This window comes from Rhinoderma darwinii, chromosome 10 (assembly GCF_050947455.1).
Source record: "Rhinoderma darwinii isolate aRhiDar2 chromosome 10, aRhiDar2.hap1, whole genome shotgun sequence".
NCBI classification, from domain to species: domain Eukaryota; kingdom Metazoa; phylum Chordata; class Amphibia; order Anura; family Rhinodermatidae; genus Rhinoderma; species Rhinoderma darwinii.
The window spans coordinates 13,016,100-13,033,280 of record NC_134696.1 but is presented as its reverse complement, the minus strand read 5'-3'; the positions used below and the strand labels follow the sequence as shown (position 1 = coordinate 13,033,280).

Genomic DNA, 17,181 nt, shown 5'->3' with positions numbered 1-17,181 from the left:
GTGACTTCCTGTCACTCCTGTAATTATTCATATAATAAAAACCTTAACTAGTATAGCAGCGCCTCCATTGGTCCCCCTTTTTTACTCATTCTCTTACCTCATCATCAGCGGTGCATTCCATTTCACCGGCTCTTGGACCTTGGCAGCAGCTACACCTTGGATCTGGCTGTACACACCTTGGGTGTGTCTCCTCTGTACGCATCTCTACAGCGGTGCTCTGTATGGAGATCGTCCCATACCTTTCAACAGTGTTGTGCCTGGTCAGCATAACCCATCTAGGTGAGTGCATTTGCCCTAGCATTATTTCTCCTATGACCCTTGGATAATTGCACTATGTGGCGCTGTGTGCTTTTTCTCTTTGTATAGTTCCTGTCACTCTGACAGGAAGCCTATCAGGAGCAGCCAAAGGTTGGTCCTGATGGGCTACCGTCCATGGCAGACCCGGAAGCCATTGTTTGGCTTCCGTTTGCCATAGTAACTATCGGCAAACCCCGCGATTTCGGACCGGGGTCTGCCGATATGTTAGAAACCCCCAAAATTCGACGATTGCACCCGATCGCCGAATTTAAGGGGTTAATTCGCCAAAATCAGCGGCAAAGGACCGCTGGCTGGCAAGAGGGGAGTGTCAGCTGTCGGTGACAGCTGACCTCCCGGTTCCCGGTGCACACTGTCGCCGACAGTGTGCACCGGGAAAAACTCAGTAACTATACGTCCTCGTGTGGGAAGTAACCTCCCGCAACGACGGACAGTTACGTCCTGGTGCGGGTAGGGGTTAAGTGGTATGAGGGCTTATTTATTGCGGGATAAGCTGTAGGTTTTAATAATACCATTTTGGGGTACATGCGATGTTTTCATCACTTTTTATTTCATTTTTTGTAGGAGATGAGGTGACCAAAAAAGATTCTGGTGTTTACAATTGTTTTTTTTACAACGTTCACTGTGCCGGTTAAATAATGATATATTGTAATAGTTCCGATTTTTTCGGACGCGGCGATACCAATTATGTTTATTTATTTATTTTTTTACTATACTCTCGGGCGAAATTGGAAAAGTTTTTTTGGGGAACTTTTAATTTATTTTTATTTTTTGACAAAAAAAAAACCCCTTTATTTTACTAATTTCTACTAATTTTTAAAAGTCCCCCTAGGGGACTTCATCCAGCGATCGCTTGCACGATATACTGCAATACTAATGTATTGCAGTATATGGTGATTCTGACAGGACAGAGGCAGGGCTTAATAGGAGCACAAGGATGGCGGACCTGGCGGCCTTCATCAGGCCCCCACGCAGCCATGGCAACCATCGCCCCCCCCCCCCCCCGAGATTGTGTTGCGGGTACGCGATGAGCTATTAGAGGGGGTTGCCCCCCTCTTTGTAATGATTTAAATGCTGCGGTTAGTATTGACCGCAGCATTTTAACGAGTTGAACGAGCGGGATCGCTCTCGAGCGCGATGCCGCTCGTTACTCTGAAGTGTCGGCTGTAACATACAGCCGACACCGGCATCGTATCGAGCGGGTTCACTCTGTGAGTCCGCTCCATACTTCCCCTACCCGACTTTGGCGTATGGATACGTCAAATGTCGGGAAGGGGTTAAAGTAAACGTCCACTCTTGAACCATTTTGTTTTCTTTACTCTAAATCGGTCCAAAGTTCTGTGCTATATCATTTGATATTATATCTTTATAGGACTCGGAGATCCGTTTTCCTGGTTCAGAGCTACAAATGACATAAAAATGGGTTTTCGCTGAATCATTCGTGATCATTTTCTGAAATATTTTTTTTAGACAATTATATTGTGCACTAGACTCTAATTAAGCAAATTCACAGGATTCTCTAAAAATCCTATAAGTAAATGAGATCATAGAGAAAAACCCTTGTGCATTATTATAATGTTTTGTATTAAACCTTGTAAGTTTCTTCTCATAAATCACGGTCTGTAAAATCTATGGAGCAGGAACCCCCCCCCCCCCCCCAAGTCAAGGACACAAACAGTTAAATGCTCTATGCTTCGCTTTATTACACTATTTATATAAAGCAGATACGAAACAGAACAACAATGAGAAAGCAACTGATCCCAAGATTTCAGACTTTGGCTATGTGCACACACACTAATTACGTCCGTAATTGACGGACGTATTTCGGCCGCAAGTCCCGGACCGAACACAGTGCAGGGAGCCGGGCTCCTAGCATCATACTTATGTACGATGCTAGAAGCCCCTGCCTCACTGCAGGACAACTGTCCCGTACTGAAATCATGATTATACTACGGGAAAGTTGTCCTGCAGCGAGGCAGGGACTCCTAGCGTCGTACATAAGTATGATGCTAGGAGCCCGGCTCCCTGCACTGAGTTCGGTCCGGTACTTGCGGCCGAAATACGTCCGTCAATTACGGACGTAATTAGTGTGTGTGCACATACCCTTTCATGATGTCCCAGATGATCAGATTCGGACTCAGCAATATTATCTAGGACCAGTCCAAGGAAAAGACCCAAAAATAACTAAACAATTATTTTGATGCTATTCTATACTGCACTAAGAAGATTCATTTTGTTATTAGATATTTTTTTAAGATTAACATATAAAGTAATGACATGAAGACTTTCTAAGCTTCAACCTACTTCTCCTTGTGAGCTGCAATAAATATGACGGCTTTATAGTCAATAAGGTCACTCACAGCCGTTCTCTCCTTGACCTTACAGTAATCAATTATAAATCCTTCTCCAACTAGAGATTTCCTGACAAAATCCTCATCACATGTGAAAAGATGGAACTTGTCATTTCCGACTGTATAATATGTTGCACCTAAAGCCCCAATCATCATGAGGTGTCCTCCAGGTTTCAGCAACCTAGAGAACTTCCTCAGATATCTGATGTAATCATCTTGATTTTTGCTGATAGCATCCAGAAGCCAAACACTGATGACACAATCGGCTGGTGGTAAGACCAGCGGCTCTGTCATATTCTCTTTCTCCAGGTCGTATTTCACAACATGTTGAATGGCTGATCTCACTTTTGCTTCCTGGTCCTGACACTGATCACTGGAAAGTAAAAAAGACAAGGAAAGTGATTGTCCCACAGTCATCAACATGGTGGCTCAGGACTTAGCACTGGACTAGTGACTTGTAATACTAGAGGTAAAGCATGAAATCATCCAAGACTGTGGCACCAAGTGTAAGGATTATACTGTGCCTTTCCAGAATTAACTTGTATAAGAATATTGAACTAAGTGGGTAATACAAATTTTAAGTTTTGACTTGTGTATTAATAGAGTAAACATATTCCTGGATCTTTGCCCCATCTCCCATTATATTTGTTGTATCAGGAGCAGCAATCACAATGACAGTGATTTTCTCTTGATATTTGGACAAATACGTCACCTGTTTTCTTCTTTCTCTTGAAGAAGTGTTGATGTGTGGCCCCAATAAAATGCTCCCGTACGTTCGTCCACCCATCTCTTCAGCTCCATGATGCATCTGTTATTGGCCTTCAGCACGATGATGTTTTTGAAAAACTCACAGGCTGAATATAGATGATGAATGAAAGAACCCGTACTGAGGTCAATCAAGATGTCTCCATTAATATGACCTGCAGAAAAACATTTTGACTATTGAAACATCTAATATGTTAAACCCTCATAGATTTTGTGGATAAACAAGGACATATGTCTGTATCACTTCTAGCAAACTATGTAAATATTGTGTTTCCAATGCCCAAAAATCTGAAAAAGAGATTAAATAATCCTCAAATGTTCTATAGGTCGATGACACCGATGTATTTTAGAAGGTAAAGACTGCAATTATCTGAGGTCCTGTGGTAAGAGGAAAGAAAAGGAGAAGGGAGGCTCATGGGGTCATAACTAGAACAATCCAAAAGGCTTCTATTTGTTTTTACCCATTAAGGACACTCCCAATTTTAGCCATGAGTACAGAACTATTTTATTTTTCGTTCGACGTAGCTGTATGAGACTTTGTTTTTTTTGCTAAACGAGTTGTACTTTATGAAGGTGCCATTTTTTGGTAAATTTACAATATCCTTTCATTTATATAAATTTTTATTTTGGCAAAAAATGCAGAACAAAATCAGTTTTGCTGCAGGTTTTTTTTTTACGCCATACACCGATCATTATAAATAATGTTATAGATTTGTTGTACAGGTTGTTACCGTCGTGGCAATACCAAATATCTGTATATTATGTCATGTTTTGGGACTTCTATTTTGTAATGTTTATGCATTGTAAAAACAAAAATGTGCATTTCTGTGTATTTCTTTATTGATTTTTGTTTTTTATTTAACATTACTTTTTTATCCTATAGTGGAATTTTTCATTTTGATTTTAATTTTTTAGCTTTAATGTACTGCCAAATATCAATATGCCAGTACTTAAAGAGGCTCTGTCACCAGATTTTGCAACCCCTATCTGCTATTGTAGCAGATAGGCGCTGCAATGTAGATTACAGTAACGTTTTTATTTTTAAAAAACGAGCATTTTTGGCCAAGTTATGACCATTTTCGTATTTATGCAAATGAGGCTTGCAAAAGTACAACTGGGCGTGTTGAAAAGTAAAAGTACAACTGGGCGTGTATTATGTGCGTACATCGGGGCGTGTTTACTACTTTTACTAGCTGGGCGTTGTGTATAGAAGTATCATCCACTTCTCTTCAGAACGCCCAGCTTCTGGCAGTGCAGATCTGTGACGTCACTCACAGGTCCTGCATCGTGTCGGCACCAGAGGCTACAGTTGATTCTGCAGCAGCATCAGCATTTGCAGGTAAGTAGATACATCGACTTACCTGCAAACGCCGATGCTGCTGCAGAATCATCTGTAGCCTCTGGTGTCGATGTGTCCTTGCTCGTCTGACACGATGCAGGACCTGTGAGTGACGACACAGCGTGATCTCTGGAGAACACGGCTGTGTCTGCACTGCCAGAAGCTGGGCGTTGTGAAGAGAAGTGGATGATACTTCTCGTCAGAACGCCCAGCTAGTAAAAGTAGTAAACACGCCCCGATGTACGCACATAATACACGCCCAGTTGTACTTTTGCAAGCCTCATTTGCATAAATACGAAAATGGTCATAACTTGGCCAAAAATGCTCGTTTTTTAAAAATAAAAACGTTACTGTAATCTACATTGCAGCGCCGATCTGCTGCAATAACAGATAGGGGTTGCAAAATCTGGTGACAGAGCCTCTTTAAGCCTGTGTACTGATTGTACAGAGTCAGCTGTTAGGGCATACCTTAGTACACCCTAACAACTGTGAAAATGGTCAGACAGTCCTGGGGTCGTTCATTGGACCCTGGGCTGTCTCGCCATACAAGGTGTTGTACGGGCCCTTTTCATTTTCGCTCTAAGTGCAACGATCAGCTTTAATCGCGGCATTCAAGGGTTTAACGGCAGAGAAAAGAGGTTTGTCTTCTCTCCGCCGTGAGTGCGGGGCTGTGGCTGTGTATTACAGACCTTGCCCCGCTCCTAATCGTGTGCCACACATAAAGAAGTGGTGCTCAGCTGATGGGATGGTATATATATATCACCCAATGTATCCTCAATAACTCGGGGTGGAGCTGTTCATCTGTTGTGGCTGCCACTGCCGGCCTTAAGTTGTATGGCATCCTGTACAGGACTCTATTGCTGCCCACCACAAAACAAAAATTAACCAGATATATAGACACGCGCATACTGGAACGTATATACTGTACATACATAAAGACATATTTAGACATACAGGCAAATATATATATATATATACACACATACTGGAACACATACATAAAGGTACATAAATATGCATAGAGATACATATACGCATACACACACACACACACACACACACACACACACACACACACACACACAGGAGTCACTTATATACACATGCAGGGACATACATACATACACACACACATACTGGCACATATACAAATACATTAAGGCACATATTTAAACACACAGGCCCGTGTATACATGCACAGATACACATATACACATACAAACAAGGAGACATATGCACACATAAAGACCCATATATATGCACACAGGCACATATATACACAGTACAGATAATGCAGTAGATGTTAGGCTGAATTCGTCTGAGCTATACATCGGGACGGAGCCCTGACCGTCACAAACGAAAACCGTGATTTCAAAGGTTTCCGTTTGTCTCCTTTGTGCAAGGGTTCCGTCGTTTTGACGGAATCAATATCGTAGTCAATGGTGATGGAAACAGAAACCTATGGTTTTCGTTTGTGTCTGTCAGTGCTCCATTCCGACCGAAAGCTCTGACGGAACATCGGAACGGAGCCCTAGCGCAGATGTGAACGAAGCCTTATGTCACGAAGCGGGTTAGTGGACCCACTAGGCCGTACCGCCGCAGCGGAGAGGCAGCTGGCCAAACAACATTGCACCCCAGAAATACAATGTCCCGCACAAGGGTACCTGAATAGTCCAGATGGTGGCCGCAGCTCTGGCACAGATGAGATGGGTGCAGCAGATGGCGCCAAACGTGGCGGATGACACAGAAGCAGCAAGTTGCGCCAGACGTGGCGGATTCCTCCGGATGTGGCAGATGACACAGAAAGTAGCGGATTCCTCCGGACGTGGCAGATGACACAGGACGTGGCAGATTCCCCTGGACATGGCAGATGACACAGGACGTGGCACGACTAGATACTAGGGCAAAGCATGGGAAACATGAACGGGGAACAAGGTACGGGTAACAACAGGAACGGGAAACACTAAGGGACCATTTGCAAGACAGACTGGGAAAACTAACAACGCTCAGGCATCGAACTAGGGGGCTGGACCCCTCTTATAGCCCAGGGTACTCACGGGTCAAAGGTCGTTCAAGATGTCCGGTGCGCGTGCTGCCCCTTTAAGAGCGGGGACGAGCGCGCACCCTGCGGGCTCCGGCGGAGGTTAGTGGATGCAAGCGCTGGCGTCTCCTGAGGAGGAGGCTGGGGCCAGCGCTTGCCGACTCGTGGCTGCGGCTGTCAGCGGGAGGCTGGAGCTGACAGCCCGCAGCCACGGACATTACAGTATCCCCCCTCTTACGCCCCCTCTTCTTGGGAACAGAGCGAGAGAGAAACTTCTTTAGAAGAGTAGGGGCATTGAGGTTCTCCTCTGGCTCCCAGGACCTCTCTTCGGGACCAAACTCCCTCCAATCCACCAAATACAAGGTCTTTCCTCTCACTCCCTTGGTGTCCAAGATCTCCTTTACCTCAAAGATGTCCGAGGAGCCGCTGGGAGCAACCGCAGGGCTGGGAGTCTTGGAATAGCGGTTTAGGATCACAGGCTTCAGGAGGGAGACGTGGAAGGAGTTGGGAATCCTGAGGGTAGGAGGCAGCCGAAGCTTGTAGGTGACAGGGTTGATCTGCTGCAGGACCTCGAATGGTCCAAGGAACCTGGGAGCGAACTTGTATGAGGGCATCTTCAAGCAAATGTTCCGAGAGGACAGCCAGACTTTAGTCCCCGGAAGATACTGAGGCGGCTCTCTTCTCTTAGTATCTGCCTTTCGCTTCATGCGATCTACTGCCAGCAAAATAGAGGACCGGGTCTGTTGTCAGATTTGCAGGAAGTCCCCATATGCAGAGTCAGCAGCGGGAACCTGGGATGAAGTCGACACAGGAAGAGGGACTCTGGGATGTTGACTGTAGACGATGTGAAACGGAGAGGAAGTGGTGGACTCACTTGTGTGGTTGTTGTAAGAAAATTCGGCCCATCGTAGAAGCTGTACCCAGTTATCGTGCTGTGAAGAGATGAAATGGCGGAGATAATTTTCCATGATCTGGTTGATCCTCTCAACTTGGCCATTGGACTGGGGGTGATAGGCAGAGGAAAAGTCCAATCTCACATCCAGGAGTTTACAGAGGGCTCTCCAGAACTTAGAGGTAAACTGAACCCCCCGGTCGGACACAATGTGAAGAGGCAAGCCATGCAAGCGTAAGATGTGCTGGATGAAGAGACTTGCCAGACGAGGAGCAGAAGGTAGGCCGGTCAGCGGGATAAAATGAGCCATCTTAGAGAACCGGTCCACCACCACCCAGACAGTGTTACATCCTGCTGAGGGGGGAAGGTCTGTGACAAAGTCCATCGCAATGTGCTGCCAGGGGGCATTGGGTACAGGCAGAGGTTGAAGCAGGCTGGCAGGCTTGCTGTGAGTCACTTTGTTAGAGGCACACACCATGCAAGAAGAGACAAAGTCCAGAACATCCTTATGTAGCGTGGACCACCAAAAGTGACGAGCGATCAGGTCTCGGGTTTTACGGACACCGGCGTGCCCAGCAAGTTTAGAACTATGTCCCCAGCGGAGAATTCTTCTCCTGTCCGCCAACCGAACAAAAGTCCTCCCAGGAGGGATATCTCTAACCTGCAGAGGATTAGCAGTGACGATGCAGGACGGGTCTATGATGGTCTGGAGGGACTCCACCGTGTCTTCCATCTCAAACAATCTGGACAGGGCATCTGCCCTCACATTCTTGTCCGCGGGATGGTAGTGGAGCGCAAACAGAAAACGGGTGAAGAACAGCGACCACCTGGCTTGACGAGGATTAAGTCTTTGAGCGGACTGAAGGTAAGTGAGGTTCTTGTGGTCAGTGAAGATCAGGATGGGGTGAGCAGCGCCCTCCAGAAGATGTCTCCACTCCTCCAGGGCCAATTTGATGGCCAGCAGCTCCCGATCTCCAATGGAATAATTGCGCTCAGCAGAAGAAAACAGTCTAGAGTAGTAGCCACATACTACAGCCTTTCCTTTGGAGCTCCTCTTGAACAGAAGTGCACCTGCACCGACAGAGATAGCGTCCACTTCCAGTGAGAACTGCCGAGATACGTCAGGATGATGGACTATCGAGGCTGAAGTGAAGGCACTCTTCAGGCTATTAAATGCAGACTCTGCCTCTGGAGTCCACACTTTGGCGTTCACACCCTTCTTGGTAAGGGTCGAGATGGGAGACGTCAGAGAAGAGAAGTTAGGAATAAACTGCCGGTAGAAATTGGCGAATCCCAGGAACCGCTGTATGGCCCTTAAGCCTTGGGGACGTGGCCACTCCAGGACAGCCTTCACTTTCTCAGGATCCATCTTGAGGCCTTGATCCGAGATGATGTAGCCCAGGAAGGGCAGAGAACTCTTCTCAAAGACGCACTTCTCCAGCTTGGTGTATAAATGATTCTCCCTCAATCGTAGTAGAACCTGACGAACATGCCTCCGATGAGTCGTCTGATCTGGGGAGAAAATCAAAATATCATCGAGATAAACAACAACACAGACATAGAGTAGATCTCGGAAGATGTCGTTAACGAACTCCTGAAACACTGCTGGAGCGTTACACAGTTCGAAGGGCATCACCAGGTATTCGTAGTGCCCGTCCCGGGTGTTAAATGCCGTCTTCCATTCGTCACCCCGGCGAATCCGGACTAGATTGTAAGCCCCACGCAGGTCTAGCTTAGAAAAAATTTTGGCCCCTCGTATGCGATCAAATAGCTCAGAGATGAGTGGCAATGGGTATTTGTTTTTGACTGTGATCAGGTTGAGGCCCCTGTAGTCAATGCAGGGACGAAGGGATCCATCCTTCTTTTTAACGAAGAAGAATCCAGCCCCGGCCGGGGAGGAAGATTTTCGTATAAAACCCCTCTCCAGATTCTCCTTTATATAGGCCGACATGGATAGAGACTCAGGCAAGGAGAGAGGATATACCCGTCCACGGGGAAGAGAGGCATTAGGAACCAGTTCAATGGGGTAGTCATAGGTGCGATGTGGAGGCAGCGTCTCAGCCTCCTTTTTGCTGAAAACATCTGCATACTGAGCAAAATGGGGAGGCAGTCCCGACAGCGACTGAGGCAGAGAAGGCTTGACAGGATGGATCTGCAAAAGACAACGACCATGGCACTTGGAGCCCCATTGGAGAACCTCTCCAGAATTCCAGTCCAGGACTGGGGCATGAAGTCGAAGCCAAGGCAGGCCCAGCAGAACAGGATTGATGGCCTTGGGCAAAACAAGGAACAAAATAAATTCAGAGTGAAGTACTCCAACCTGGAGCTTCAACGGCTTGGTTTTAGAGATAATGGGATAAGGCAGAGGCAGTCCATTAACTGAGGCCACAGCCAAAGATGTCTCCAGGGGAACTGTGGGCAGCTGAAGATAATCCACAAGCTCTCTCTGGATGAAATTTTCAGCAGAGCCAGAGTCAAGATAGGCAGAGACTTGATGCGTCCTGTCGCCGGATATCAGGGTCACAGGAATAGTCAGTTTGGAAGCGAATCCTCTGTTAGATTCTGTTCCACCTAGTGTTGTCTCTCCAACCAATCCTAGGCAATGGGGTCTCTCCGGCCTCTGGGGGCACAGACGCACAATATGGCCTCCATGGCCGCAATACAAACAAAGTCCAGAAGTGCGTCTGTGTTGTTTCTCCTGGGTAGACAATTTAACATAATTACTCTGCATCGGGTACTCTGGTGGGACGACTGAGGAGGATTGCGGGACAGCAGAATCCAGCCTAGGAAGTTCTCTCTCCCGGAGAACCTCTTGGGAATGTTCCCGGATCCTCATGTCGACGCGGGAGGCGAGTAGGATAAGATCGTCCAGAGTAGATGGCAGATCGCGAGCAGCCAGCTCATCCTTGATCCCTGAAGACAGTCCCTGCCAGAATGTAGCCACCAAAGCCTCGTTGTTCCAGGTCAATTCAGCAGCCAGGATACGGAACTAAATGGCATACTCGCCCACGGAGAGGTCTCCTTGGTGTAGGGTCAGCAAGGATGCAGCAGACGAAGAAACTCTCCCAGGTTCCTCAAAGATCGAGCGGAAGGTCCGTAAAAAGCACTGCAAGTCCCGGGTCTCAGGTCCCTGATGTTCCCACAGAGGATTGGCCCATGCCAGGGCTTTGCCGGTAAGGAGAGAGATGATAAAGGCGATCCGGACGTCATCCGAGCAGAAGGACCTGGCATGTAGTCTGAAATGGATCAGGCACTGATTCAAAAATCCCCTGCAGGACCTCGGATCTCCGTCATAGCGTGGAGGTAGCGGCAAGAAACACAGGGGGTTGGTACCGGTACAGACAGGAGGTGTAGCAGGCGGAACCGCAGGAAAGGGTGCGGTGATGACTGTGGACGGAGCAAGCAGCCGATGGGCTATGGCGTTCACCGACAGGAGGAGCTGGTCTTGTCGTGACTGGAGATCCTCCATCTCAGCCAGCATGGCTTGTGTAGTCAATGTCTCAGGTTGACCAGCGGGGTCCATGGCCTGAGCGTACTGTCACGAAGCGGGTTAGTGGACCCACTAGGCCGTACCGCCACAGCGGGGAGGCAGCTGGCCAAACAACAGGGCACCCCAGAAATACAATGTCCCGCACAAGGGTACCTGAATAGTCCAGATGGTGGCCGCAGCTCTGGCACAGATGAGATGGGTGCAGCAGATGGCGCCAAACGTGGCGGATGACACAGAAGCCGCAAGTTGCGCCAGACGTGGCGGATTCCTCCGGATGTTGCAGATAACACATGACGTGGTGGATTCCTCAGGACGTGGCGGATTCCTCTGGACATGGCAGATGACACAGGACGTGGTGGATTCCTCCGGACGTGGCAGATGACACAGGACGTGGCACATTCCTCCGGACGTGGCAGATGACACAGAAAGTAGCGGATTCCTCCGGACGTGGCAGATGACACAGGACATGGCAGATTCCTCTGGACGTGGCAGATGACACAGGACGTGGCACGACTAGATACTAGGGCAAAGCACGGGAAACAGGAACGGGGAACAAGGTACGGGTAACAACAGGAACGGGAAACACTAAGGGACCATTTGCAAGACAGACTGGGAAAACTAACAACGCTCAGGCATCGAACTAGGGGGCTGGACCCCTCTTATAGCCCAGGGTACTCACGGATCAAAGGTCGTTCAAGATGTCCGGTGCGCGCGCTGCCCCTTTAAGAGCGGGGACGAGCGTGCGCGCTGGCGTCTCCTGAGGAGGAGGCTGGGGCCAGCGCTTGCCGACTCGTGGCTGCGGCTGTCAGCGGGAGGCTGGAGCTGACAGCCCGCAGCCACGGACATTACACCTTACCTACAGTCTTATGTAAAACCGCAGATAACACACAGTGATAACTCTCTAAATACAGATAATGTAGTAGATGTTACCTGCAGTCCTATGTAACACCACAGATAACACATGGTGATAACTCTCTGAGTACAGATAATATAATAGATTTTACCTACAGTTCTATGTAACACCACAGATAACACACAGTAGTAACTCTCTTAGTAAAAATAATGTAGTAGATGTTACCTGCAGTCCTATGTAACACTGCAGATAACACAAAGTGATAACTCTCTACGTACAGATAATGTAGTAGTGTTACCTGCAGTTCTATGTAACACTGTAGATAACACATGGTGATAACTCCCTGAGTACAGATAATGTAGTAGATGTTACCTGCAGTCCTATGTTACACTGCAGATAACACAGTGATAACTCTCTGAGTACAGATAATGTAGTAGTGTTACCTGCAGTCCTATGTAACACTGCAGATAACACACTGAGTACAGATAATGTAGTAGTGTTACCTGCAGTCCTATATTACACTGCAGATAACACAGTGATAACTCTCTGAGTACAGATAATGTAGTAGTGGTATCCTGCAGTCCTATGTAACACTGCAGATAACACACAGTGATAACACTCTGAGTACAGATAATGTAGTAGTGTTACCTGCAGTCCCATGTTACACTGCAGATAACACACTGAGTACAGATAATGTAGTAGATGTTACCTGCAGTCCTATGTTACACTGCAGATAACACAGTGATAACTCTCTGAGTACAGATAATGTAGTAGTGTTACCTGCAGTCCTATGTAACACTGCAGATAACACACTGAGTACAGATAATGTAGTAGTGTTACCTGCAGTCCTATGTTACACTGCAGATAACACAGTGATAACTCTCTGAGTACAGATAATGTAGTAGTGTTACCTGCAGTCCTATGTAACACTGCAGATAACACACTGAGTACAGATAATGTAGTAGTGTTACCTGCAGTCCTATGTTACACTGCAGATAACACAGTGATAACTCTCTGAGTACAGATAATGTAGTAGTTGTTAATACCTATACTGATATAGACCCTAGACAAACGTCAAAGATAAAGCGTCCGCACATATTTGGCGCCACCTGTGTAGCTGTGCAACCTGCAGCACGATAGCTGTTTTTTTTTATATATATTTTTTTCCTGTCAGAAGTAACTTGTGAATGCTTTCTGTAAGTAATTTCTTATAATATTTTACAATAGATGTTTGTTTTTAGAAAATTCCCGATTTTTAACTGTTTAATTAACGGTCTGTATAGTATCTTAATGTACTGGGATTACGTTTATTTTTAGAAAGACGTTTATTGTTTGATTTGAACAATATTTGTTGTTCGCCTTAATTTTTGTACTTACAACTACTTTGCTATGTATTTAAGGTTTATACAAAACAAGTTTGTTTAACTACCCGTTACGGTTTTAACCTTTGACCTTGTCAGATGACGTCATTTATGTACTTGACCTTGGTTGCATTGGCGGCTTTTTTAACAACTTTGTGTATTTAAGTACGGATGTTTGTATGTGTATTATTTATGGCCTGAGGAAGATACTGGTACGGTGTCGAAACGCGTAGCCACAACTACAATGAATGAAAATTTTTCCAATCTTTATATTATCCAAAGTCTCCATTTCTAAGTAGCAGCGCCGTTTATGATCCATGTTTTTTCACAATTAAATTACCCTATACGTGGCGACCTTTTGGTCAACCGGTTTTGGATCCTGGCAGCAGCACTTATCATATCCATTGCCTTTGTTCACCTATTGGTGTGTGTATTCATCTGAACCTAGGTGAGCATACCTCTGCTTCTCATTGCTTATAGCACCTTGTATTTACCTGCACTATGTGGCACCGTGCATTTTTCTTTTATCTCTCTACAGACACATACAAGTCCTTCTCAATGAATTATAATATCATCAAAAAAATAATTTATTTCAGTAATTCAATTAAAAAAGTGAAACTCATTAATTATAAAGATTCATTACACACAGAGTGATCTATTTCCAGCATTTTTTTATTTTAATATTGATGATTAGGGTAACAGTTAATGAAAACCCCAAATTTAGTGACTCAGAAAATTAGAATATTAAATAAGCCGAATTTCAAAAATGATTTTTAATACCTAAATGTTGGCCTACTGAAAAGTATGTACAGTATATGCACTCAATACCTGCTTGGGGCTCCGACTCTGCATGAATTACTGCATCAATGCGGCGTGGCATGGAGGCGATCAGCCAGTGGGTGGCACTGCTGAGGTGTTATGAAGGCGCAGGTTGCTTTGACAGCGGCCTTCAACTCACCTGCATTGTTGGGTCTGGTGTCTCTCATCTTCCTCTTGACAATACCCCATAGATTCTCGATGGGGTTTAGGTCCGGTGAGTTTGCTGGCCAATCAAGCCCGGTGATACTGTGGTTATTACACCAGGTGTTGGTACTTTTGGCAGTGTGGGCAGGTGCCAAGTGCTGCTGGAAAATGAAATCAGCATCTCCATAAAGCTTGTCAGCAGAGGGAAGCATGAGGTGCTCTAAAATTTCCTGGTAGACGCTGCGTTGACCCTGGACTTGATATAACACAGTGGACCAACACCAGCAGATGACATGGCACCCAAACCATCACCGACTGCGGAAACTTCACACTGGACTACAAGCAACTTGGATTGACACCTCTCCATTCTCCCTCCAGACTCTAGGACTGAGATTTCCAAATGAAATGCTAAATTTACTTTCATCTTAAAACAGGACTTTGGACACTGAAAACGGACCAGTCCTTGTAAAGACTTAGGAAACCTTTGCAGGTGTTTTGTGTTGATTAGTGGATTAGAGTGTCACACCATGAGACGACAATCCTCAACTTTTACCAATATTCTAATTTTCTGAGACACTAAATTTTGGGGTTTCAGTAACTGATAGCCATAATCTTCAACATTAAAATAAAAAAAAGATCCCTCTGTGTGTATTGAATCTATAGAATATATGAGAGACACTTTTTGAATTGAATTACTGAAATAAATTAACTTTTTGATGATATTCTAGTTCATTGAGAAGGACTAGTATATAGACACATAGGCACAGATATACAGGCACATATTGGAACATTTACACATACAAACACAGAGATGTATATACACAGACACATATACACACACACAGAAACACATATAGTAACATATACAGGCAAAATAGCAGAAATATAGCTCTTAGCTCCCTTTGCTATGGGCGGACTTCCTTCTCTGCTCTTTCTGCCTCTACACCTGTCTCCGTGTGTGTAACTAGGAGCAGAGGATAGAGAGTTCATTAAACGGCAGGCCCAGTGGTGCCCCCAAAATGCAGGGAGAGTACAGCACCCTGTGCATTTGCACAGGTTGCACACTCCTAAGGCCGGCACCGGGGGCTGCAACTCATGAATCCATAGGTAGAATGAAATACTAAAATATAAAATTAAAAAAAACATGGGGGCCCATGTGTAGTATGGTCTGTATAATGTAGATTAAGAAGAAAGGTGCTAGACCCACCTGGCTGGATTGCATATTCTAAGGTACCACACTGGACACACAGAAACCAGATAAGGTGTCCCAAGGGAAGCTATAGGTATTGGGCTTCAACAAAACCATATATGAAGGCTCAGAAGTCCAAGGAGTGGACATTATTGTCTAGAAAACATTTTTAAGAAAATTAAATAAACTATTTATGGATTTTTGGCCTTCATTTTGGTTCCTTCATTGCCTTTGAAGACTCACATCTACAGCTTCACTCATGACCTTTAGCTTTTTCTCCACATTTTTACTTGATCTACCCTATGATGACTTTTTTCCCCCTTTACTGTTTGAGTTCTTGTGACGTGACTGGACCTGACCCTGTGTAGAATCTCCCAATCAACAACCCTGCCGAGCTGTCATTCATGTTCAGTCTAATGTGACAAAGAAAGTGATATCTCCATCCCAATATGACAACATCCTCTAAATATGAGAATAATGAAAAAATATTATTATTTCTGCCATTAGTGGAACCTGAGCAGAAAATAATTGTTGGTGCATTTTCTTAAGTATGGAAATCTGTCATTAAACATAGAACTGTAGATTCTAGAGATCAGGTTCTAGTTTACAAACAAAAAGAGATTGAAGAAAACAGAAAATAACAGCAGCACAAACTGATAAACTACAAATTGTCAGATAACAGCAGATTTAGGTAATTGCACTCACAACTAGAATTATTTAGATGCCCTTCATAATCCGCCAAAATGTTTTCCAGGGTTCTCGAGGTTAGAGAAGGGAAAACAATGATTCTACTGAACCCTGACACCCGATATTCATCATCATATACAATGACTCTACTGAACCCTGACATCTTATATTCATCATCATATACAGTGACTAGGGCTTTGCTCTGCTCTCTGTGATTTTACAGTTGCTAAGAACTGGGGCAGTATTTTCACCCCCTCTGATCTCCCACACCCCAAAAAAAAAGTTTGCTCAATTTGTATTTAGTTGTTTACAATTCTTTAAAATCAGTTGAGAATAGAATAATATACACGTCAATGCATCTTAGGAGTAATAAAATCAGGATACATACCCACTGCGAAAACTTGTCTAAGATTTTCAATGATAAATTTCAAGGTGTCATCTCCAAAGGCCATGTCAGGTTTATCTGAAAAGTAATGCTCAAGATATTGTCTGGAATCAAAGTCATGTTCATGATAGAGCTTATGGGGACTGGAATCCATCATCTACTCTTGTATCACAGACGGGGTGACTACCTCTAGACCGGGGCACAAGGTCTTTATATAATTACCAGGACTCAATTTACAAAGTGTGTTACTAAGAATAACTTATCACATGATGACTTATTATCTTCATGAGCCGGTCATGGGAACTTGTGTTATAATAAATTCACATAGAGAATTAATGATCTTTAAAGAAACAAATCTATTTTAGTGTTAAAGAGGCTCTGTCACCAGATTTTGCAGCCCCTATCTGCTATTGCAGCAGATAGGCGCTGCAATGTAGATTACAGTAACGGTTTTATTTTTAAAAAACGAGCATTTTTGGCCAAGTTATGACCATTTTTGTATTTATGCAAATGAGGCTTGCAAAAGTCCAAGTGGGTGTGTTTAAAAGTA

At 44.9% G+C, this 17,181-nt stretch overlaps 1 protein-coding gene across 1 annotated transcript; it reads right to left on the bottom strand.

The window, feature by feature from the left end:
- Positions 1-2,615: 2,615 nt before the first annotated feature.
- LOC142661786 (nicotinamide N-methyltransferase-like) lies at positions 2,616-16,803 on the bottom strand. Its single transcript, XM_075839365.1, has 3 exons — positions 16,635-16,803; positions 3,379-3,586; positions 2,616-3,039 (listed from the first exon to the last, which is right to left on the bottom strand). The coding sequence occupies exons 1-3, from the start codon at positions 16,786-16,788 to the stop codon at positions 2,616-2,618; spliced, it is 786 nt and encodes a 261-aa protein (XP_075695480.1). The 5' UTR covers positions 16,789-16,803.
- Positions 16,804-17,181: the final 378 nt, after the last annotated feature.